Source organism: Oncorhynchus nerka, linkage group LG1 (assembly GCF_034236695.1).
Source record: "Oncorhynchus nerka isolate Pitt River linkage group LG1, Oner_Uvic_2.0, whole genome shotgun sequence".
NCBI classification, from domain to species: domain Eukaryota; kingdom Metazoa; phylum Chordata; class Actinopteri; order Salmoniformes; family Salmonidae; genus Oncorhynchus; species Oncorhynchus nerka.
Genome location: NC_088396.1, coordinates 38,824,334 through 38,846,798, shown reverse-complemented (window position 1 = coordinate 38,846,798; position 22,465 = coordinate 38,824,334). Strand labels below are relative to the sequence as shown.

General features: G+C 45.8%; 2 protein-coding genes across 4 annotated transcripts; both read right to left on the bottom strand.

The window, feature by feature from the left end:
• Nucleotides 1-1,276: 1,276 nt before the first annotated feature.
• On the bottom strand, nt 1,277-4,086 carry LOC115129978 (sterol 26-hydroxylase, mitochondrial-like). Of its 3 annotated transcripts, none has more exons than XR_010463934.1 (4): nt 2,735-2,985; nt 2,280-2,448; nt 1,799-1,965; nt 1,277-1,596 (listed from the first exon to the last, which is right to left on the bottom strand). XR_010463934.1 is itself a non-coding variant. In XM_029660772.2 (4 exons), exons 1-3 carry the CDS (start codon nt 3,917-3,919, stop codon nt 1,887-1,889), a joined length of 354 nt encoding a protein of 117 aa, XP_029516632.1. In that variant the 5' UTR covers nt 3,920-4,086; the 3' UTR covers nt 1,277-1,596; nt 1,799-1,886. The 3 variants fall into 3 exon arrangements, 2 of the variants coding, with proteins under 2 accessions (XP_029516632.1, XP_029516640.1); XM_029660772.2 differs by lacking the exon at nt 2,735-2,985 and adding an exon at nt 3,814-4,086; XM_029660780.2 differs by lacking the exon at nt 2,735-2,985 and adding an exon at nt 3,814-4,086 and having other exon boundaries at nt 2,285-2,448.
• An 11,083-nt stretch (nt 4,087-15,169) lies between these two features.
• On the bottom strand, nt 15,170-22,225 carry LOC115129969 (ELL-associated factor 2). Its single transcript, XM_029660762.2, has 6 exons — nt 22,007-22,225; nt 21,520-21,614; nt 21,261-21,397; nt 20,872-21,041; nt 18,397-18,657; nt 15,170-18,112 (listed from the first exon to the last, which is right to left on the bottom strand). Exons 1-6 carry the CDS (start codon nt 22,107-22,109, stop codon nt 18,063-18,065), a joined length of 816 nt encoding a protein of 271 aa, XP_029516622.1. The 5' UTR covers nt 22,110-22,225; the 3' UTR covers nt 15,170-18,062.
• Nucleotides 22,226-22,465: the final 240 nt, after the last annotated feature.

Sequence of the window (22,465 nt, the reverse complement as noted above, 5' to 3'; positions counted from 1 at the left end):
TGTAAAATAACATGCCCAGAGCTTTGAGAAAGAGGTTCCCAGCTGAACCTGATTATATTAGAGGGTTACTACAGACTAGATCAACAATTAGAACTAACTCAATGTCTTGAGGCTGCAGCTAAAAAGTAGGTTAAACATGTATAACCTAATGTAGCTTTAACCCATCTGCCCTCTAGAGGCACTGGCAAATGAAATGTGAAAGTCACTGAAGGAAATGTATAAAAGACAGAGAATCCTGTATTGTCTCTTGCACTATCACAGTTGCCTGATCATTTCCAGACGCAGAAAAGCATGTGGTCTGAATCCCAAGCTACTATCACAGTTCTACATAAAACTGTTGAATGAAGGGCATATGCTGTAGGTGTCACATCTGCTCCTGCTGCACCCCCTAGTGGACATCCAGCGTCTCCTTGACTTGCAGCCATTTCCCCCAGTTCTCTCCCTCTCCTTCTCTGTGTGTGTGGTTGGAGACAGTTGTGCTGGAGTCAGCAGTTCCCCACCAGCTGCAACCCCTTCCATAATCAAGACCTCTACAAATACTCAGTTCCGCCACTTCCACTCTGCCAGATCATAATCTCTGTTCAGTCAGTCATGCGTCTAGCTATTTGTCGTCATTTAAGATCCTGTATCCTGCTGTGCCTATTTCCTTGCCTGATGCTGTTTCTCCTCTCACTGCAGTTTTGCCGCTCTGACTCTAGTTCCTGTTCCACATTCCACACTGGATTCAACTCATCATCACTCCATTGGATTCCCCTCCAGACCTGTTTACCATGTCCCAACCCAGCTCACTCCAACCTCCACATCTGGTTTCCTACAACTCATCCAAGCTTCCCTGGATCTGCACTTCATCTCTCCCTGCGTTACAATAAATATCTTGGTTCATTCATCCCCGTTTCCTGGTTTGAGTCTGTTCTTGGGTTCCCCTGTGCTGCTCCGCATAACAGTAGGGGTACTATACAACTACAGAGCAGGCCTGGATGTCTTACTCTGGAGAGGATGAGGTACATCTCCAGCTTGGCCAACTTCCTGCCCAGGCAGGCCCGGACCCCGAAACCAAAGGGCACTGAGCCGAAGGGGTGCTGGTTCTTGTCTTTCCCCAGCCCACACAGAGCCAGCGTTCAGGCAGGAAGACTTGGGGCTCCGGGAACACTGCCTGGTCATAGGACACAACATAGTGACACAGGCGGAACAAGTCTGGGATGGAAAGGAAGGAGGAGAGAGATGAAGCCCCTTGAATTGAGATAGAGGGAAAGGACAGGAGAGGGAGAACAGCCAAATACAGCTGCTCTAACTCTGATCAGTGGTATACTGTTTGGTGTGAGCAATATCAACAAACCAAAAGTCTACCTTGGATTTTAATGAATTAAAATACAGAAGTTAAGGGCGAAAGGTAATGTATATCTCTGGATATACAAGTGTGATTGTATCTCCACACACAGGATGAAAATAAAAGTACTTAAGTTTACCAATAGAAAACATTTCCAACAGTACAAGATGGTAGAAGTGTAAGTCACATTTTTGGGTTAGAGGTGCTCCCCCACAACCATGTCATTTTCCACATTGATGCGTGCGTTTCCTGGTACTCCTGGGTACATCCTGGAGAGAGAGTATAGAAGAGTGACGAGGGGTAGAGAGGAAAGGATTGGCTCCATTTGACTAATTAAGAATAAATTATAGGCACATTGACGTACACTGCACGTCACAATACATAACTCATTATGAATATAATAACTTTAATAACCCATTATGAATTTTATAATGAGTGAATTTACAGAATGACAGATGACTGACAACTTACTGTAGTGTCTCCCTGACAACAGCCTTGAGCCAGGGCATTCTAATGATGTCATCACTAGTAGGTACCTTGTCCCCTGGGCAGACACTGATCACTTCCTGGTACAGCTTCTCCTAGATCTCTGGCTCCAGGGCCATGTGGTACAGAGACCACGAGATGGTGTTGGATGTCTGTAGCATAGAAATACAATTACAATAGGAATAGGTTGTAGGCTAATAATATTAGTATTATGTTAATTGCGAGGTAATTATATTTTTATGGTCTGATTAGGGAGGCAGGCACCAATGAGAGCCAATGGTACCGATACTGTTATGGTGCTTACTGTGACAGTCTGACGTAGGTAGCTAATGTGGTTATATTGGAAATGTTCACAATCTAAAATATTTAAAAAAACATGTCCCCCAGCAGGCCTTCACCCCTTTCTCCACTACTGTTGCCACCCTATCACACCCTACTGTGAAACAGCGCTTCATAAAACACCCACCTCACCGTATCGATCCCAGCCAGCAGTAGCTCAGCGATGGACCCCAGTATCTCAGTGACAGACATCTGTTCACTGACCAGGAGGTGTGTGAGGTACTCTCCCTCCACCGGCTGGCCCAGATTAACCTTCTGCTCAATCTCCTCCATCTTCTGAAGCACCTGCTCCGCCGCTGTATGGGGACAGAGGTCAGAGGTTACAGTAACCAGCACAATATAGATGCTTAGGGTGAATCTCAGGTCTTTTCTCAATTCCTTGTGTAGCAGATGGGGATCTGTGAAACCACAGGAGGCTGGTGATGGGAGGATGGCTCATAATAGCTGGAATGGAGTAAATTGAACGTTATCGAACACATGTTTGATGTGTCGATACCATTCCATGTATTCCATTCCAGCCAGTACTATGAGCCCGTCTCCCCAATTAAGGTGCCACCAGCTGCCTCTGTGTGAAACTCATACCTCAGCCTGAAGTGTCCCCACTTGAGCTGCCTCCCTGACCAAGGCCCTACTCCCCCGATTGCTCAGTTTGGCAGGCAGCCAGCTCTAGGAAGAGTCTTGGTGGTTCCAAATTTCTTCAATTTAAGAATGATGGAGGCCACTGTGTTCTTGGGGACAATCAATGCTGCAGCAATGTTTTGGTACCCTTCCCCAGATCTGTGCCTCGAAACAACCCTGTCTAGGAGCTCTGTGGAAAATTCCTTCAACCTCATGGCTTGGTTTTTGCACTGACATGCACTTTCATGCACTTTCAACTGCGGGACCTTATATAGACAGGTGTGTGCCTTTCCAAATCATGTCCAATCAATTCAATTTACCACAGGTAGACTCCAATCAAGTTGTAGAAACATCAAGGAGGATCAATGGAAACAGGATGCACCTGAGCTCAATTTTGAGTCTCATGCACATGAGAAACATGATGTCACATAACATATCATCAACAACTTAAACACATTGCATCATTTTCATATGTGAAACGAGTGAGAGCGAGAGTGCCCTCAAAATCCTACATCTTCCTCATTCACAAGTTTGCAGTAGAGGTTACTTGAGTTCATGGGTATGTGATAATGTGTAATGTTATTGTGCAGTCTACCTTTTCAATCTTTATTATACTCTTTGAAAAAAGGAACTATCTATAACCTAAAACGGTTCTTCGGATGTACCCTTAGAATAACCATTTTAGGTTCCAAGTAGAACTCTTTTGGGTTCCATTTAAAAACCCTTTTAACAGAGGTTTCTACGTGGAACCCAAAAAAGTTCTACCTGGAACCAAAAAGGGTTCTCCTATGGCGACAGCCGAAGAACCATTTTGGAACACTTTTTTCTAAGTGTACATGATAGAGCATGTGATGCCATACAAATGTCTCACTTATTCAGTCATTCACTCACAAATTCACTCATTGACTCACTCACTCATTAACTCACTCGCCCTCTCATTCACTCACTTGTTCTCTCACTCCCTCACTCACTTATTAATTCACTCACTCACCCACTCATTTACTCACTCACTCACTCACTCATTATTTAATTCATTCACTCACCAACTTTGAAGAGGTGATCCCAGACAGCCACAAACTGTTTCCAGAAAGGGAGGTAGGGCCAGGTGGACTTGGGGAAGAGAATGATGATTGGGGAGAGGCGGAACATCTCTCCTACTGAGACGATTCTGTTGCCCTTGACCGATGAACAAACTGACCTTGAACACTCTCACACATATCTGGAAGGGAATTCAAGCGCTCAGTCACTCACTATACAATGCTTTATCTAATCAACTACCATGGCTAAAGACCCCTGTGCAATTACTTTAAAGTCTTTTCTCTAACACAATGGTTCTCAATCCTGGTCCTGGGGACCCAAAAGGGGTGCATATTTTTGCCCTAGCAACTACACACCTGATTCAAATCGTCAAAGCCTAATGATGAGATGATGATTTGAATCAGGTGTGTAGTGCTAGGGCAAAAACTAAAATATGCTCCCCTTTGCATCCCCAGGACCAGGGTTGAGAACTGTTGCTCTAACACAGTGGTTCCAAAACTTTTTATAGTCCCGTACCCCTTCAAACATTCAACCTCCAGCTGCGTACCCCCTCTAGCACCAGGGTCAGCGCACTCTCAAATTTTGTTTTTTTCAATATTGTAAGCCTGCCATACATTTATTAAACATATGAATGAATGTGAGTTTTTGGGAAGTGACATGGGAAGTGACAAAGAGCTCTTATAGGACCAGGGCATAAATAATAATATAATCATAATCAATCATTTTGCTCTTTATTTAGCCATCATACATAACAACGTATTTGTTCATCAAACATTGTGAATAACTCACCACAGGTTAATGAGAAGGGTGTGCACATAACTCTGCAATGTTGGGTTGTATTGGAGCGAGTCTCAGTCTTAAATCATTTTCCACACATATTCTGTGCCTACATTTTTAGTTTTCATGCTAGTGAGGGCCGAGAATCCACTCTCACATAGGTAGGTATGTGGTTGCAAAGGTCATCAGTGTCTTAACAGCGCGATTTGCCAAGACAAGAAACTCTGAACGCAGCCCTATCCAGAAATCTGGCAGTGGCTTCTGATTAAATTCAATTTTCACAGAACCGCTTCTTGCAATTTCGATGAGGCTCTCTTGTTCAGATATCGGTAAGTGGACTGGAGGCAGGGCATGAAAGGGATAACGAATCCAGTTGTTTGTGTCATCCGTTTCAGGAAAGTACCTGCGTAATTGTGCACCCAACTCACTCAGGTGCTTCGCTATATCACATTTGACCTTGATAATTAAGGCAGAGAGAAAAGAGCTCCAACTTCTTAATCATAGCCTCAATTTTGTCACGCACATTGTATTTGTATTTATTATGGATCCCCATACTAAATCCCCTAATAGATCCCCTGCCAAAGCAGCAGCTACTCTTCCTGGGGCCCAGCAAGGTTAAGGCAGTTTATTCAATTTTAAAAACATTACAATACATTCACAGATTTCACAACACACTGTGTGCTCTCAGGCCCCTAGTCCACCACTACCACATATCTATAGTACTAAATCCATGTGTATGTATAATGCGTGTGTGTGTGTGTGTGTGTGTGTGTGTGTGTGTGTGTGTGTGTGTGTGTGTGTGTGCCAATGTTTGTGTTGTTTCACAGTCCCTGCTGTTCCATAAGGTGTTGAATATACAGTGGCAAGAAAATGTATGTGAACCCTTTGGAATTACCTGGATTTCTGCATACAGTTGTCATAACATTTGATCTGATCTTGATCTAAGTCACAACAATGGACAAACACATTGTGCTTAAACTAATAACACACACCTTATTGTATTTTTCTTGTCTATATTGAATACATCATTTAAACATTCACAGTGTAGGTTGGAAAATGTATGTGAACCCCTTGGCTAATTGGAGTCAGGAGTCAGCTAACCTGGAGTCCAATCAATGAGATTGGAGATGTTGGATAGAGACGCCCTGCCCTATAAAAAACACTCACAAAGTTTGAGTTTGCTATTCACAAAAAGCATTGCCTGATGTGAACGATGCCTTGAACAAAACAGATCTCAGAAGACCCAAGATTAAGAATTGTTGACTTGCATAAAGCTGGAAAGGGTTACAAAAGTATCTCTAAAAGCCTTGATGTTCATCAGTCTGCGGTAAGACAAATTGTCTATAAACGGAGAAAGTTCAGTACTGTTGCTAGTCTCCCTAGGAGTGTCCGTCCTGCAAAGATGACTGCAAGAGCACAGCGCAGAATACTCAATGAGGTTAAGAAGAATCCTAGTGTCAGCTAAAAACTTCTGGAACAAAAATCTCTGGAACATGCTAACATCTCTGTTGATGAGTCTACCTACGATAGGTAAAACACGAAACAAGAATGGTGTTCATGGGAGGACACCGTAGAAGAACCCATTGCTATCTTTAAAAAAACATTGTGGCACTTTTGAAGTACGCAAAAGAGCACCTGGATGTACCACAGTGCTACTGGCAAAATACTCTGTGGACAGATGAAACTACAGTTGAGTGTTTGGAAGGAACACACAACACTATGTGTGGAGGAAAAAAAGACACAGCACATCAAAACAGAACAACAACACCGAAGTAAATCAACAGAATGGCTTCAAATAGAAGAAAATATGCCTTCTGGAGTGGCTCAGAGTCCTGACCCAACCTGATTGAGATGCTGTGGCATGACCTCAAGAGAGCAGTTCACACCACACGCTGCCCATATCATTGCATAATGTAGAAAATGCACGAGAGTTCATGGGCCTTGTTTTAACAAAGTTAACCATTTTCACTGTAGTGTCCAAAACATCTTTCAATCTGTCAGGCATTCCCTTGGCAGCAAGATCCTCTCGGGGGATGCTGCAGTGTACCCAAGTGGCGTCGGGAGCAACTGCTTGCTTACCACTCCACTATGTCTCCCTGTCATGGCTTTTGCCCCATCAGTACAGACACCAACACATCTTGATCAAGTCCAATTGATGTCACAAAGCTGTCCAGTAGTTAAAATAATATCCTCTCATGTTGTCCTATTTTCCAATGGTTTGTAGAAGAGGATGTCTTCCTTATTTGACCCCTCATAAACGTAACGGACATATACCAAGAGCTGTACCAGGCCCGCCACATCTGTTAACTCATCCAGCTGTAATGCATATAATTCACTGGCTTGTATGCAAAGCAGTAATTGTTTTAAAACATCTCCGGCCATGTCACCGATGCGTCGTGAAAAGGTGTTGTTTGATGAAGACATTGTCTGCATAGTTTTTTGGGCCTTTTCCCCCAGGATTGTCCCAGCCATATCCGTGGCAGCAGGAAGAATTAAGTCCTCCTTGCCTGTCCTAGCCACTCGGTAGCTCACCCTATAAGACGCTTCTAGCCCCTTCTTATTAACGGTATCTGTTGCTTTTATACAAATCAAATGTATTTATATAGCCCTTCGTACATCAGCTGATATCTCAAAGTGCTGTACAGAAACCCAGCCTAAAACCCCAAACAGCAAGCAATGCAGGTGTAGAAGCACGGTGGCTATGAAAAACTCCCTAGAAAGGCCAAAACCTAGGAAGAAACCTAGAGAGGAACCAGGCTATGTGGGGTGGCCAGTCCTCTTCTGGCTGTGCCGGGTGGAGATTATAACAGAACATGGCCAAGATGTTCAAATGTTCATAAATGACCAGCATGGTCGAATAATATTGTAGCGACCCGCACAGACAGCTGTGTGTTATGTGCTAGGCTAGGAGGTGGTTGTGTTGTACTGACCAGTACCCGGTGTTCGCGGGGTCCGACATGTCAATCAACCTGCTATCTGCCAATCACGGGAATGCCTGGAATGTTCTGATGCCGAGCATCCTGGTGGTTGGCGGAGTGGCGTGGAGGGGGGTTGGGCATTGGAAGTTAAGACCAGGTTCAGCCTTTGTTCTCTCTCTCTTACGTCTGGGCTTCACAAGAGAAGGTCACGATTGGCTTGTGGGTTATCTGTCATCTATTTGGCGTGTGCTACGGCCCAAACAGTAGCCCGTGTAAAGTTGGTTCAATAAACCGTCAATTCGCAAACTCAAGCCTCTGTCTGGACAATTGTTCATTTATGATCTAGTCAGGTCATTACATTGGTGTCAGAAGTAAAAACGTTGATACAAGTTAGCCAGCTAGCTAGCTGACTTATGTGGCTAGCTACCGTAGGTGAGAACGGGATTGAAAATGCTTCGAGGGAATCCGAAAGTGATGGTGGAGGTAGGGGGACGATTATGGCCAAGGAGGTGCGTGTGAATGGACGTCGGGGGTTCTGTCTGAGGAGATCGCCAGGGCGTCGGAGCGCAGAGGCCACTTGAGGGAGGACGTTAGAGTGATGGCCGCTGAAGCGGGCATGAGTGCTTCGTCGAGTGTATTTCGCGCGATTCTGGCGGGCGGACCGGGCGGGCGACGCGCGACGCGGCGTGACGAGGAATCTGGGGCTCAGGATGTAAACAAACATGGCGGCGCCCAGTTCCCGGCTATCTGCCCCCTGTTCCGTATCTGTTAAGCCTTTTCATGCTCAGTTTGAACTGTTAGCTCATTTTAGGGGTGGTCGGATGAAGAAAGGGCACTGCAGTTGGCTTTATGCCTCACGGATGAAGCTCTGGCCTGTTTGATATTGATTAGCCCCGAGGACAGGCATGATTATGGTGCTCTAGTGGGAGCACTGAGGAGGCGCTATGGACAGTGTGTACAGCCCGGGCTACTGCGCTCCGAACTGAGGAATAGACGCAGGCAGCCTGGAGAGCCTCTACGGGTGCTAGCTAATGACATTGAGAGCCTCTCTCGGCGGGCATATGCTCACATGCCCCCTCCGTGCAGAGCGAGCTAGCACGGGACCAGTTCATACAGGCGCTCTCCCCTACGGAGCTGCGCATACAGACCCAGCTGGCTCATCCTGAGTCATTGCAGACAGCCTTGGAGATGGCTTTGGAGAGGGAGCTGGTGTGGGCTGGGGCTTCAGCTGGGGCTTTGGTGGGGGTGCAGGGAGACACACCCTCTGTGCGAGCTGGGGGCAGAGCAGCCCGGAGCCGGAAAAGCCTGCTTGGGTGGCCGAAATGACAGAACTCATTCGGGCTGTGTCGCTACAGGCGGCACGAAACACAAGCCCTGGTCCCAGGGTCTGCTGGGGTTGTGGCCAACCAGGCCATCTGCGCCGAGATTGCCCCATGTCCCCCAGAGCTCAGGGAAACGGCTCGGGGTCCGCATAGACCGGGTAGTGCGGACCCCTGGCTTTCTATCCCAACCACCATCATCTTCAGGAGGAGCCCACCGGCACAGACGGGGAAGCAAGGCTCCACTTCCCCAGAAGCAGACGAGGGCAAGCGGATGGAGCCTGTTGTTGTGGTGGGCCGGACCTGTGTTGGGGACTTTTGTCATGTCCCTGTCACTGTGGAGGGTGCCCTGCTCCGCCCTGGTGGACACTGGGTCCACAGTAACCCTGGTGAGGCCAGATATTGTGCCAGGTTGGACTCAGTGTGAGCCTACAACTGTGCAGCTCCGCACAGTCACAGGTGAGCTGGCACCCATGAAAGGGAAGGGAATAATGACTCTGACAGTAGGGGGCAGGACTGTGCGTCATCCTGTGTGGGTGGCGGCTGTGCAGGACCCTTGTATCCTGGGGTTGGACTTTCTTAGGAGCACAGGCTGCCAGTTAGACCTAAATAGGGGCACACTGAGCTTCCAGGGAGGGACGGAAGTCACCATGGCCCCCCTAATGTCACATTCACTCAACCCAACAAACCCTTTACTCCAACAGTTAAAGCAGCAGAGACTCATGGCTGCGCCCCTCCCCACAGCTGTGTGTGACTTTTCCCCAGTCCCCCTGTCACCTACGGCGGTGTGTTACATTCCCCAGCTACCTCCATGACACAGCCCTCTGTGAGCCCGGGCCGCACCCCCAGCCCAGCTACCCCAGATGGGAGAGGAGAGGACACTGTCTGCAGTGAGGGAGATATGGGGAGGAACTGTGTTGGTCTTGACCCCGAGCAGCAGGGACGGTTGTGGCAGTTGCTGTTTGAATTCAGAGACAGCTTTGCGTTGAGTGAGGAAGAGGTGGGTCAGACCCATCTGGTGCAGCATGAGATCGACACAGGTGATGCTCGACCCATCAAGATGCGTCCCCGCCGTATCCCGCTGGCACGCCAGGAGGCGGCAGACAAGGCTGTGTTGGAGATGCAGCGGGCAGACTTCATTGAGCCCTCAGACTGCCCCTGGGCGGCGCCAGTCGTCATGGTTCCGAAGAAGGGGGGCAAGCTGAGGTTCTGTGCGGACTACAGGCGGCTGAATGAGGTAACCAGGAAGGACTCATACCCCATACCACGTATCGATGAGTCGCTGGACCTGGTTAGGGGGTCCTCCTGGTTCTCCTCACTAGACCTCCGCAGTGGCTACTGGCAGGTGCCCTCTCCCCAGAGGCCAGAGCCAAAACTGCGTTCTCCACTAACAGAGGACACTGGCAGTTCAAGGTCCTGTGCTTTGGCCTGTGCAACGCTCCAGCTACTTTTGAGCGTTTGATGGGCAGGGTGCTGGATGGCATCCCCGACAGCAGTGTCTGGTATACCTCGATGACATCCTGGCCCATGGCAGCTCCTTCCAGTCAGCCCTGGGGCGCTACGGCGTGTGCTGGAGAGGGTGGCTGCCGCAGGTCTGAAGCTCCACCCCGAGAAGTGCCACTTCATGAGGAGAGAGGTGTCCTTCTTGGGCCACCGAGTGGGGAAGGAGGGGATCAGCACCATGGAGGACAAGGTAGGGGCTGTCAGAGACTGGCCCACCCCCACCGACCAGCATCAGCTGAAGAGCTTCCTGGGCCTGGCCTCGTACTACAGGAGGTTTGTACGGGGCTTCTCAAGCGTTGCTGCTCCACTGAACCGCCTGCTGCCGAAGGACAAGGCTTTCACTTGGACAGTGGAGTGTGAGGAGGCGTTCAACACCCTCAAACGTGCACTGATCGAGGCCCCGTGCTCGCCCCCTGACCTCACCTTGCCCTTTATCCTGGACACAGACGCGAGCAATGTGGGCATGGGTGGGGTGCTGGCCCAGGTGGGGCCAGAGGGGGAGAGAGTGGTGGCGTACTTCAGCAAAACATTTGACAAACATGAGCGCCGCTACTGTGTCACCCGGCGGGAGCTCTTGGCTGTTGTGGCTTCCGTCAAACACTTCAAGTACTACCTGGGTGGTCTGCCCTTTACTGTAAGGACTGACCACTCTGCTCTCCAGTGGCTCATGTCTTTCAGAGAGCCAGAGGGGCAGGTGGCACGCTGGTTGGAGGAGCTTCAGCCGTATGACTTCACGGTGGTGCACAGGGCAGGGGCACGCCACTCCAACGCCGACGCTATGTCCCGTCGGCCCTGTACTGCAGACGGCTGCCGCCACTGTGAACGGAGAGAGGGACGGGAGAGAGAGCTGCGGGCAGAGGAGGGTGTCTGTGCCACAGTGTGTCGGGCGAGCGGGCCTGTCTGCTGTGAGCTGCAGACTGTCGACGTGGCTGAATGGCGGCAGCAGCAGGGACGGGACACAGACCTACAGCCAGTGCTACAGTGGGTAGAGGCGCAGGTGAGGCCACCATGGGAAGAGGTGACAGCGCTCTCACTCACGACCAAAGGGTTGTGGTCGAAGTTTGAGAGACTGCGGCTGGCTGATGGCGTGCTACAGCGGGCATGGAAGGAGTCAGCTACGGGAGAGGAGAGGTGGCAGGTGGTGGTCCCAAAAGCATTGCGGGAGGCTGTGCTCCAGAGTACTCATGGGGGTGGGGACTGGACACTTTGGGGTCACAAAAACACTGCGCCGTCTCCGTCAGGGCTTCTACTGGGGGCAGCACAAGAGGGATGTGGAGGACTTTTGTCGCCGCTGTGACAACTGCACAGCGAGAAAGGGCCCCCAGGCCGCGCCATGCTCAGCTCCAACAGTTCCCAGTGGGGGCTCCCATGGAGAGGGTGGGAGTGGATGTAGTTGGGCCGTTCCCCACCACAGACAGTGGAAACCGCTGGGTGCTCACGGCCATGGACTATTTCACAAAATGGCCCGAGGCCTATGCTCTGCCTGACCAGGAGGCAGAGACCATCGTCGACGCCCTGACAGCGGGGATGTTCAGCAGGTTTGGAGCTGCAGAGTCCATCCACAGCGACAAGGCAGAAACTTTGAGTCCCGTGTGTTCGCCACCATGTGTGAGAGGCTGGGTATGCACAAGACCCGCACTACTCCTCTCCATCCTCAAAGTGATGGCCTTGTGGAGCGCTTCAACAAAACGCTTGGACAGCAGCTGGCCATCGTCTCTTGCAAACACCAGCGTGACTGGGACAAGCACCTGTCTATGGTCCTCATGGCATGCCGCTCCGCTGTCCAAGACTCCACCTCCTGCACGCCTGCCCTCCTCATGCTGGGGAGAGAGATCCGCACCCCTGCGGAGATGGCGTTTGGTCGGCCCCTGGATAGCCCTCATGTTCCTTCGGGGCCGGAGTATGCCCGGAGACTCCAGGACCGCCTGGAGACAGCCCACACCTTCGCCAGAGAGCAGCTGGTGAATGCAGGTGTGAGGCAGAAAAGGAACTATGACGTGCACACCCGGGGAAGGCACTTTGTGGCTGGGGAGCTGGTCTGGGTCTACAGCCCCTAAGGAAAAAAAGGCAGATGCCCCAAGTTGGACAGTCACTGGGTGGGACCCTGCAGTGTCCTGGAGAGGGTAGGGGAGGTTGTGTACCGGGTGCAGCTTCCTCCCAGGGGAGAAAGGTGGCACTGCACCGGGACAGGTTAGCCCCATACAGAGGGGCCTCTTCTCCCCAAACCCCAGGAACCCCCACAATTCCCCTCTCTGGCAATGACATTCTCCAGGCACCCACCCTCAGGTGCCGCAGACAAGGCTCCAGACAGCCCACTCCCCTGTCTCCCCCTGTGTCACCGCGTGGTTCCCCAGAACCACGGACTGTATTACCCGTTCCCGCTTCCTTGTCCCCCATATCCCTGCCTTCATCCCCTGGTTCCCAGAGGGGCACTCTGCGACCATCACGGCCACGCAGGCAAAGGAGACCTCTGGGTCGCTTCAGAGACTTTGTTTGTTCCCTCGGGGACGAGGGACTTTGTGGTGGGGGGGCTGTGTAGCGACCCGCACAGACAGCTGTGTGTTATGTGCTAGGCTAGGAGGTGGTTGTGTTGTACTGACCAGTACCCGGTGTTCGCGGGGTCCGACATGTCAATCAACCTGCTATCTGCCAATCACGGGAATGCCTGGAATGTTCTGATGCCGGGCATCCTGGTGGTTGGCGGAGTGGCGTGGAGGGGGGTTGGGCATTGGAAGTTAAGACCAGGTTCAGCCTTTGTTCTCTCTCTCTTACGTCTGGGCTTCACAAGAGAAGGTCACGATTGGCTTGTGGGTTATCTGTCATCTATTTGGCGTGTGCTACGGCCCAAACAGTAGCCCGTGTAAAGTTGGTTCAATAAACCGTCAATTCGCAAACTCAAGCCTCTGTCTGGACAATTGTTCATTTATGATCTAGTCAGGTCATTACAATATACATGTCTTACTACTCGAAAGTCGTCTTTATTCTCGCTCAAAAAACTTCTGTGGCAAGAGTGAAGGTTTCCCACGAGAGAGTAACAGTTAATGTGATTGGATGTTAATTATTTGACTAGGCTACCTGTATTTGACATTGTGTTGTTATTTCGCTGAACACTAGATGGTTGAATTTTATTTTTGGCAGTGAAGCAAGGCTACTCAGGCGAGAAAAAAACCTCACCCAAATGTACAGCCCCGTTGGAAAATATAAATGGACTGTTTGTTTGTTTGAAATTGTGAAGATTTGTTTTTTAATGTATTAAAGAATAACAAATAAAAAACATGTTTTATTTTTTTTATGTGAATCACCTTTTATTTGGCGTACCCCCGACGGCGTTGCGTGTACCCCAGTTTGGGAATACCTGCTCTACAGGTATAACGGAGTCCATCCAAATCATCTTGGCTCCTGGACTCTGTCCACGCATTTCAAGGCTGCGTTGAAACAATGACTGGTAAATGATCCAAGACCAGCTCAGTTAATCCCTACCATTGTAAAAATTAGTCGTCATAATGCTGCATCAAATGTACATGATCCTAGGGGCATTGGCAAACACAATGTAAGTAACTTAATTTATGTACCCCTAATTGCACAGAATACATCTGTTTATCCTACAGCTATTGTAAGCATTAATCATGAGCCTATGATCCAGAGTTACACTGTTAGCACTGAGGCGTTGTGCCCTAGTAGGAAGACCACTTTGTGCAGCTCACCCTTCACTATCAGCTCCAATATAAATAACATGAGTAAGTCTACTTCGGATAAGCTTCCCAGTAAAGCATTAAAAACAATCAAGCCACACAGAAAAGTGCTAAAAATAGCTCATATTAACATATTTAACCTGAGAAACAAGGTCCATGAAGTCAATAACTTGCTTGTAACATATGACATTCATATTCTGACTATCTCTGAAACTCACTTAGATAATACATGTAATGATACAGTGGTAGCAATATAGCTATTTCACAGTAAAAGAAAATTAACAGACCTTCAGCACACTTATAGGGAAGGACACTCAACAAGAGAAATTGAGAGAAATTGATGATACAATTATTGTGGGGGCTGTCTTGTTAGACTTCAGTGCAGCTTTTGACATTATTGATCATAGTCTGCTTTTGGAAAAACATACACTACCATTCAAAAGTTTGGGATCACTTATAAATGTTCTTGTTTTTGAAAGAAAAGCACATTTTTTGTCCATTAAAATAATATAAAGTTGATCAGAAATACAGTGTAGACATTGTTAATGTTGTAAAAGACTATTGCAGCTGGAAACGGATGACAGCAATTGCATGCAAGGCCAATTATATACTGTACACTGGAGTTACTTACCAAGATGACATTGAATGTTCCCGAGTGGCCTAGTTAGTTTTTACTTAAATCATGTTGAAAATCTATGGCAAGACTTGAAAATGGCTGCCTAGCAATGATCAATAACCAACTTGAGAAAGCTTGAAGAATTGATCAAATAATAATGGGCAAATATTGAACAGTCCAGGTTTGCAAAGCTCTTAGAGACTTACCCAGAAAGCTGAAATCGCTGCCAAAGGTGATTCTAACATTTATTGAGTCAGGGATGGAATACTTCTTGTCTAAATATTAAATATATGTATTTTACATTTATAAAAGTTTTTCTTCCACTTTTACAGAGTATTTTGTGTAAATTTGTGTTAACTATTAAATCAATTTTAATCCCACTTTGTAACACAACAAAATGTGGAAAAGGTCAAGGGGTGTGAATACTTTCTCAAGGCACTGTAACCCTAGTGTGATATGGTGCCATTTATTGGTGAAGTGTGGCCAACTTTAAATGAAGCATCTAATCATTCTCAAATTCAATAGAGGCTAATTCATTGAGTCTACATTTTTATTTTATCTTTAACTAGGCAAGTCAGTTAAGAACAAAATCTTATTTTCAATGACGGCCTAGGAACACAGAACGACAGATTTGTACCTTGTCAGCTCGGGGATTCGAACTTGCAACCTTAGCCCAACGCTCTAACCACTAGGCTACCCTACCAACTCTGGAGTCACTTATATATGGTTAGTGAGAAGTAGATTTTTAAAGTATTTTTAGCATTAGCATGTGTGGTAACATGCGTCTATAGGTACAATGCAGCGACTTGTTTTACTCAAAACCTTTCAAAACTGATGTAATGAGTCTAAATACAAAATCTGGAGTATGGTTCAAGAGGAGAAGATGACTGCAGATGATTTTGAGCATTAGCGTTACATATGCAAAGAATGAGTTAACAGTTACCTTGTTTTAAAAAAAAAGTATCAATACCAAATTCAGTTTTGTTCATTTTAGGTGTTTCCATGACAGAGATTACAAGTTTTAAATTGACAGGCCACTGTGGAGTGGATTTACAGTGGTTTAAATGGACACGTAAAATCAGATCTCAAACTAAAACATGTACCAAAGATTTTTATAACTAAACCAATATATTACACAGCCTGTCGTTTCCAATGGGAACAAATGAGTCATAGTGGGCAGAACAAGCAAGGAGGTGGGCAGAGCCAAACACGGGCTAGTGAGATCCTATTGGCGCGTTCTAGTATACATCTGCATATTTTCGTTAGGGAACGCCTACTCTGTGAAGTGCTCCTGTGTAATAACTCAATTCGCCTTTGCATTCCTTCTAAACAACTCGATTTTTAAAAACTTTTGCAAAGGATAAAGTTTACAAAACGTAGTCCACTCTGTCCATAACAGATTATTGTCTTGGGAACGGGAATCTGTATTGAGATCAAATGTTTAATCAACGAGAAAATGTCAAAATTTTCAGCCAAAATCCATCTTCTCCCACTGTCGGCCAGTGGGTTTCTTCTTACTACCATATTTGGTAGTGAGTGGAAACGCCAAGTGGATGCTTCACATTTATACATCCGGTGAAATATCTGTCTCATTGTTCTATCTGTGCATGTACCATGGGCCGATATTCCAGATTACATGTACTACTAAATCTAAAAAGCAATGGAGTGGTGTAAACATGGGCAAATTAAAGTTTCCTTCCACCTCATTTTTTTGCACCAGTCTATTCCATTTAAATCCAAGTCTCAAAGCCCCACAGTGGAGATGTAATAATACCCAGAAATGCTAGCGGTCAAACAGGCAAATGGTTCCTATCATTTTTACACCTTTCATTTTTCCCATAGGGGATTTTTAGAAACAATTTAAATAAAAACTGTGTTTTGTGTAGACTTACCCTGGCGTGAAGTTGTGAATCTCTCTAAGACAAGATTACTTTTATCAATATATTCAACTAGATTACAATTACATCCATTCATATTTTTGCTGCATTTTTCCTTTGTATATAGGTTTTGCATTACATTAGCATAACAGTCGGGGTTTTCCCCCTATATTGATTTGTAGAATAGTGCATTTCCATTTCCATTCACATCCATGAACAGGTGCACACCTCAGGAGAAAGGAGAGATTATTGGGACGACCGTAATGCTGTAACATAATACTTTAGAGAGGGTGCAACACTAAGATATGAGATATGACCTGGGATATGTCTCAAACGCATTTCCTGGATTCATCACGCGTCTCATTAATTCCATGATGAATAGCCTCTTTCTTTTTATTCATTTTTAAAAACACATTGGAAGAGAAGATCCAACTACCTTCTCTCAGACCTTCTCCTCCAATGCATTTTGTGAAAGAATCAATGAATCAAGGATGCAGGGAATCAAGGAAATACTTTTGAGATTCACTTCAGTAACCATAACAACAGAAGGGATAGTAGTCATTGGAATGGCAGTTCTAAAGGCAGGGCTGTAAGACTCTCACTGGCATCAGGCTATAGGTGCATACATACACTCCCATTGCTCTGACACCCATAGAATATATTAAGCTGTTGGTTTTTCTGAGTAAATATGTCAAATATAATCATAAATCAGATTCAAGTATTGCAGGTTTAAAGCAACAAAGCCAAGTAATCTTTCAAATACATTACGTAGCATTACTGAGCAAAATCTTTAAGTTACGTTTACCCCACACTAGGCTAAATCAATCCACTTCAAGTAATGCACTAGTTTCCTCAAATACCCCTCAAACTTGATATGTTGCTAGGCCATATATTAAACAAAAGTACCATTTTAAGATAATTCCTAATAAAGCAACGACATGATAAGACTGCTTCAACCTATCCCATTTAAGAGTAAATCTTTCACAGTAGTCACAGTCTAACGGCTAAATAATGAAACACTGACGCTATATGATGCTTGAAGTCTTTCCAAATGGGTGAATGAAGTGGAATCCATTCTGATATTGATGTGGCTGATCCTTGATAACAGAAATACCTCCTCTGTTCAATTCAGCAGTATGGTTCCCAGTTACCTTTGGCCAACTAGTAGTAGTAAAACTTAAACTAGTAGAGTAACCTCTACCTAAAATGAACAGTGAAAATAACCCAGATCAAATGTGTAGATAAGAGAATTGATCACAGCTATTGACCCATTTCTTTCAAAAAGGCACTAACAGATAGACAACTGAGACTATTGATAGAACTATGAAGACACATTCAACTGAAATGCTGGTGAGGTGGTGAGGGGTGTTGCTTCCAAAAGGTGTAGGGGTTTGGTCTTATTTGTCATTAAGAAGATCACATCCATATTCCCTAGTGTCATTCCACTCCTGTTGTGACCCTAAAGGACAGCCATCCATCCAGGTGAAGGTCAGTGCAGCTGTCCACAGATGGACCTCTCTGACACGCCACATAATCAGTGGTCTCTCACTGGTCAGTCATCGTCACTTTCACTGCCAGACTCACTTAACTGCAGGTCATTCTCTGTAAAAAAAAGGTGAAGTACGAACATCATAAAACCATCAACAGACATGTCACAATTCTAGCCTTATAGAGTTGGCATAGGCCTAACTCATACAGTATAGCCTATATCCACAGCAATGCAAATAGAAATTCTGATCTAGCAATGCAAATATAAAATGGTTCGATATAACATTAAAGTATTCAAACTATACCCTAAATACTGAGGAGAGGGGGGAGGGAGGGAGGGAGGGAGGGAGGGAGGGAGGGAGGGACAAAGAAAAATAAAGCGTAATGAATGAACTTACTTAGCGTACTCATGAGGTGTCCTCCACCCCGAGGTGGTGAGGAGATGGTGGTGGTGGTAACGGTGGTGAGGATGGGCATGCCCTGGTGGGGTGGTGGCGCTGTGAGGGGACCCCCAGAGGGGCCGGGGGGAGGCGGGTGCCGGGACTCGTCCTCAGAATCACTACTGCTGGAGCTGTCCCCACTACTGGAGGAGCTGTGGGAGTCTGAGGACGAGTCCCCACTACTCATCTGGTCCATGACCTTCGCCTCCGCCATTAGCTCTGGTGCGCATGGACACACACAGACAGGAAGACACACCGACACAAAAACAGTGACTGACCTTGAATCACAACACAAAAGGATTTACAAACATAGCAATGGTTCCATTTATATGACCATGGACTACAATCTAGATCAGGCCTGGGCATTTATATGACCATGGACTACAATCTAGATCAGGCCTGGGCATTTATATGACCATGGACTACAATATAGATCAGGCCTGGGTTTTATATGACCATGGACTACAATATAGATCAGGCCTGGGTATTTATATGACCATGGACTACAATCTAGATGGTTTCAGATTAGGACAGCTATTACACGTGACACTCTACCAGGGCTCTAAAGTGCAACCAATTTGTTTCCAAGTGCCCTGGAGAAAAAAGCGAATGCAGATTCACTAGCGTGGTTGCACCATTACTACAGCGAAAACAACTTGCTTCTATCCCAACCAGGTCAAAAGGCCTGATCCATATTACCCACATCTGTGCCCCCAAATGTTACCAAATATTCGCACTCGCGAAAAAGAACTGTCGTTGCTCCAACGTGTACCTAACCATAAACATCAATGCCTTTCTTAAAATCAATACACAGAAGTATATATTTTTAAACCTGCATATTTAGCTAAAAGAAATCCAGGTTAGCAGGCAATATTAACCAGGTGAAATTGTGTTACTTCTCTTGCGTTCATTGCACGCAGAGTCAGGGTATATGCAAAAGTTTGGGCAGCCTGGCTCGGTGCGAACTAATTTGCCAGAATTATACGTAATTATGACATAACATTGAAGATTGTGCAATGTAACAGCAATATTTAGACTTAGGGATGCCATCCGTCAGATGAAATACGGAATGGTTCCATATTTCACTGAAATAATAATCGTCTTGTTTTCGAGATTATAGTTTCCGGATTCGACCATATTAATAACCAAAGGCTCGTATTTCTGTGTGTTATTAAGTTATAATTAAGTCTATGATTTGATAGAGCAGTCTGACTGAGCGATGGTAGGCACCAGCAGACTCGTAAGCATTCATTCAAACAAACAGTACTTTCGTGCGTTTTGCCAGCAGCTCTTCGCAATGCTTCAAGCATTGCGCTGTTTATGACTTCAAGCCTATCAACTCCCGAGATTAGGCTGGTGTAACCGATGTGAAATGGCTAGCTAGTTAGCGGGGTGCGCGCTTTCAAACGTCACTCGCTCTGAGACTTGGGAGTAGTTGTTCCCCTAGCTCTGCATGGGTAACGCTGCTTCGAGGGTGGCTGTTGTCGTTGTGTTCCTGGTTCGAGCCCAGGGAGGAGCGAGGAGAGGGACGGAAGCTATACTGTTACACTGGCAATACTAAAGTGCCTATAAGAACATCCAGTAGTCAAAGGTTAATGAAATACAAATGGTATAGAGAGAAATGGTCCTATAATTCCTAGAATAACTACAACCTAAAACTTCTTACCTGGGAATATTGAAGACTCATGTTAAAAGGAACTACCAGCTTTCATATGTTCTCATGTTCTGAGCAAGGAACTTAAATGGTTAGCTTTCTTACATGGCACATATTGCACTTTTACTTTCTTCTCCAAAACGTTGTTTTTGCATTATTTAAACCAAATTGAACATGTTTCATTGTTTATTTGAGGCTAAATTGATTTTATTGATGTATTATATTAAGTTAAAATAAGTGTTCATTCAGTATTGTTGTAAATGTAATTATTACGAATAAATAGAAATCGTCCGATTAATCGGTATCGGCTTTTTTTGGTCCTCCAATAATCGCTATCACCGTTGAAAAGTCAATCGGTCGACCTCTAGTCTGTGCAGGACTGATTTATTCATCACTCTCCCAACCCACAAAAGCAGCCTACTCTATTTCATTGAGACCACACATAATGTATACTAGGCACACTTGACCTCGCACACCCAACTAGGAGAGGAGAGGTAGGCTACGAAACTTGAAGCAGCAAATTGTGTTGTGAATAACGCAATAAAGATGTGCTTTTAATACAATAGGTAGGCTAACGCATACAAAGCAGAAAGACAACCATTTCCAAATAATCTGTGGGACAACAAAATGTTTTCATTTGTCTGACCGCCCGCTCCCAACCGCAGCATGAAAAAGTAACCACCGCGCCGCAATGATCTCTGTCGGGACAGAGATCACCGTCTCTGTCGCAATTAATGTTTTTAATTTAGAGCCCTGTGCATTACTGATGGTCTACATACCTCTCTCAATGTCATCCATGGGGGAGGCAGGGGACATCTTCTCTTTGGGAGGAGAGCTCTTGGAGCCTGCTGGGGTTTTGCTGCTGCTGCTAACACTAGTCTTCATCTGCTGGCTCAGACGACTGGTCTGCTGCTCTATACGAGACTGGATCTTACTGCTGCCTTCAGCCCTGACAACACACACACAGACAGTTTATAGCTCCTAACTACATAAGTAATACAAATCTGAATGACAAGTGAATCTGGACAGCCCAGGTAACCAAGGAAACAGAAGGATGCAGTTTGAAACTGAGTTACTGTCCATTAAGAAATGATAATTTTCCATTGCACTAATGTTTTGCTACAGTGTGCCCAAATTAACACAAGTCGACCCTACTCTGTCCACCCACCTGGTCTTCTTGACTGCAATGTTGCTGCTGAGTTTCTCCAGACGGTACTCTCCTGTATCATGGTTTACAATGAGAATACATTCCTTCATATAAGGCCTCTTGGATCCTTTGAAGACTGTTACAGGGGCAGTGGATCCCTGGGGAAAATCAATATATATATGTTAATTTCTGGATATCAAGAGTTAAAGGGGGGAAAACAATCAAAATGTGCACTTTTCAATAATCAACTGTAAATTACATGATAATGCTTAATTCTTACCTCCAGATTGGGCAGTGTGATGTTAACTTGTTCTCCCTTTCCCACCTCCAGCTCTCCCTCACAGGAGGTGTCAATGGAGGCTGGTTTGAAGTCATCTGAATCAAAGAGATAAGAGAACAGTAAAGTTACAAACTACTGAATTACACAGCAACATTTTACAAGCAGACTGTAGGCTCCACACAAAAAGATTCTTGGTTTGGTTAGTTCTGACAGAATTAAGTTTCAGTCGCCACTGTTCACCTACAGATGGTGCCACAAGGCCACTATTGTTGCTAACAAACTGCATACCAGCAGCAAGTGATGCAAACCAAAAGCCCAATCAAAAGTACGAAAATGTGATAAATGTTTAAAAAAGTGACAGTCATTTAAACAAACGAGTTAGCTATTTCATTTAAAACTAATATTTTGGGGTTTTAACTAACTAGCTATCCATTGGCATACGTTAGCAAGTTAGCTAGCTAGCAAGTATGATCAAAATGCCACTTACATCGCACCGTGTGGTAAGCACCTTTGGGTTGTTTCTCAAATGTTTCGCCTAATTTCAAAACATGTTCTTGACTGTCAAAGTGTGAGTATGTTGTTCCATTCATATTCTAATCAACGTTTTCAATCATATGTTAATATCAGTAAACTTTCCACGTCCATTCGATACCATCTAACGCAAAACGAGCCAACTCACTTCTAGACCTAAGTTCTGCCCTTCCTTCGTTGTGATTGATCAGACTGATCTAGTTGCTTTTTTTTGATTCGTGTAAATACCCGTCAATCAACATTTTGAGAATTTCAGGCGGAAGTTGCTTCAGAGCTCATGTCACATGGCATGGTTTGCTTTAAAAAAAACGTGCTGAGAATTTCTTCATCATAACTACAAGTGTTTTATATTCATGGGGCTTCTATATGGCAACATCACACAGAACAGAGCGTCTATGGCCGGCTCCAAATGAGC

What these genes read in the sequence shown, in the direction of transcription:
- LOC115129978 (XM_029660772.2), bottom strand. Translation starts at nt 3,919, where the DNA reads ATGTTCCGCCTCTCCCCAATCATCATTCTCTTCCCCAAGTCCACCTGG. An exon ending in GGATCACCTCTTCAAAGTTG is followed by an intron (nt 2,449 to 3,813) that starts GTGAGTGAATGA and finishes GTCCCCATACAG; the next exon opens with CGGCGGAGCAGGTGCTTCAG. An exon ending in GCTGGGATCGATACGGTGAG is followed by an intron (nt 1,966 to 2,279) that starts GTGGGTGTTTTA and finishes TCTATGCTACAG; the next exon opens with ACATCCAACACCATCTCGTG.
- LOC115129969 (XM_029660762.2), bottom strand. Translation starts at nt 22,109, where the DNA reads ATGAATGGAACAACATACTCACACTTTGACAGTCAAGAACATGTTTTG. An exon ending in TGCTTACCACACGGTGCGAT is followed by an intron (nt 21,615 to 22,006) that starts GTAAGTGGCATT and finishes TCTTTGATTCAG; the next exon opens with ATGACTTCAAACCAGCCTCC. An exon ending in ATTGCAGTCAAGAAGACCAG is followed by an intron (nt 21,042 to 21,260) that starts GTGGGTGGACAG and finishes GTGTGTTGTCAG; the next exon opens with GGCTGAAGGCAGCAGTAAGA.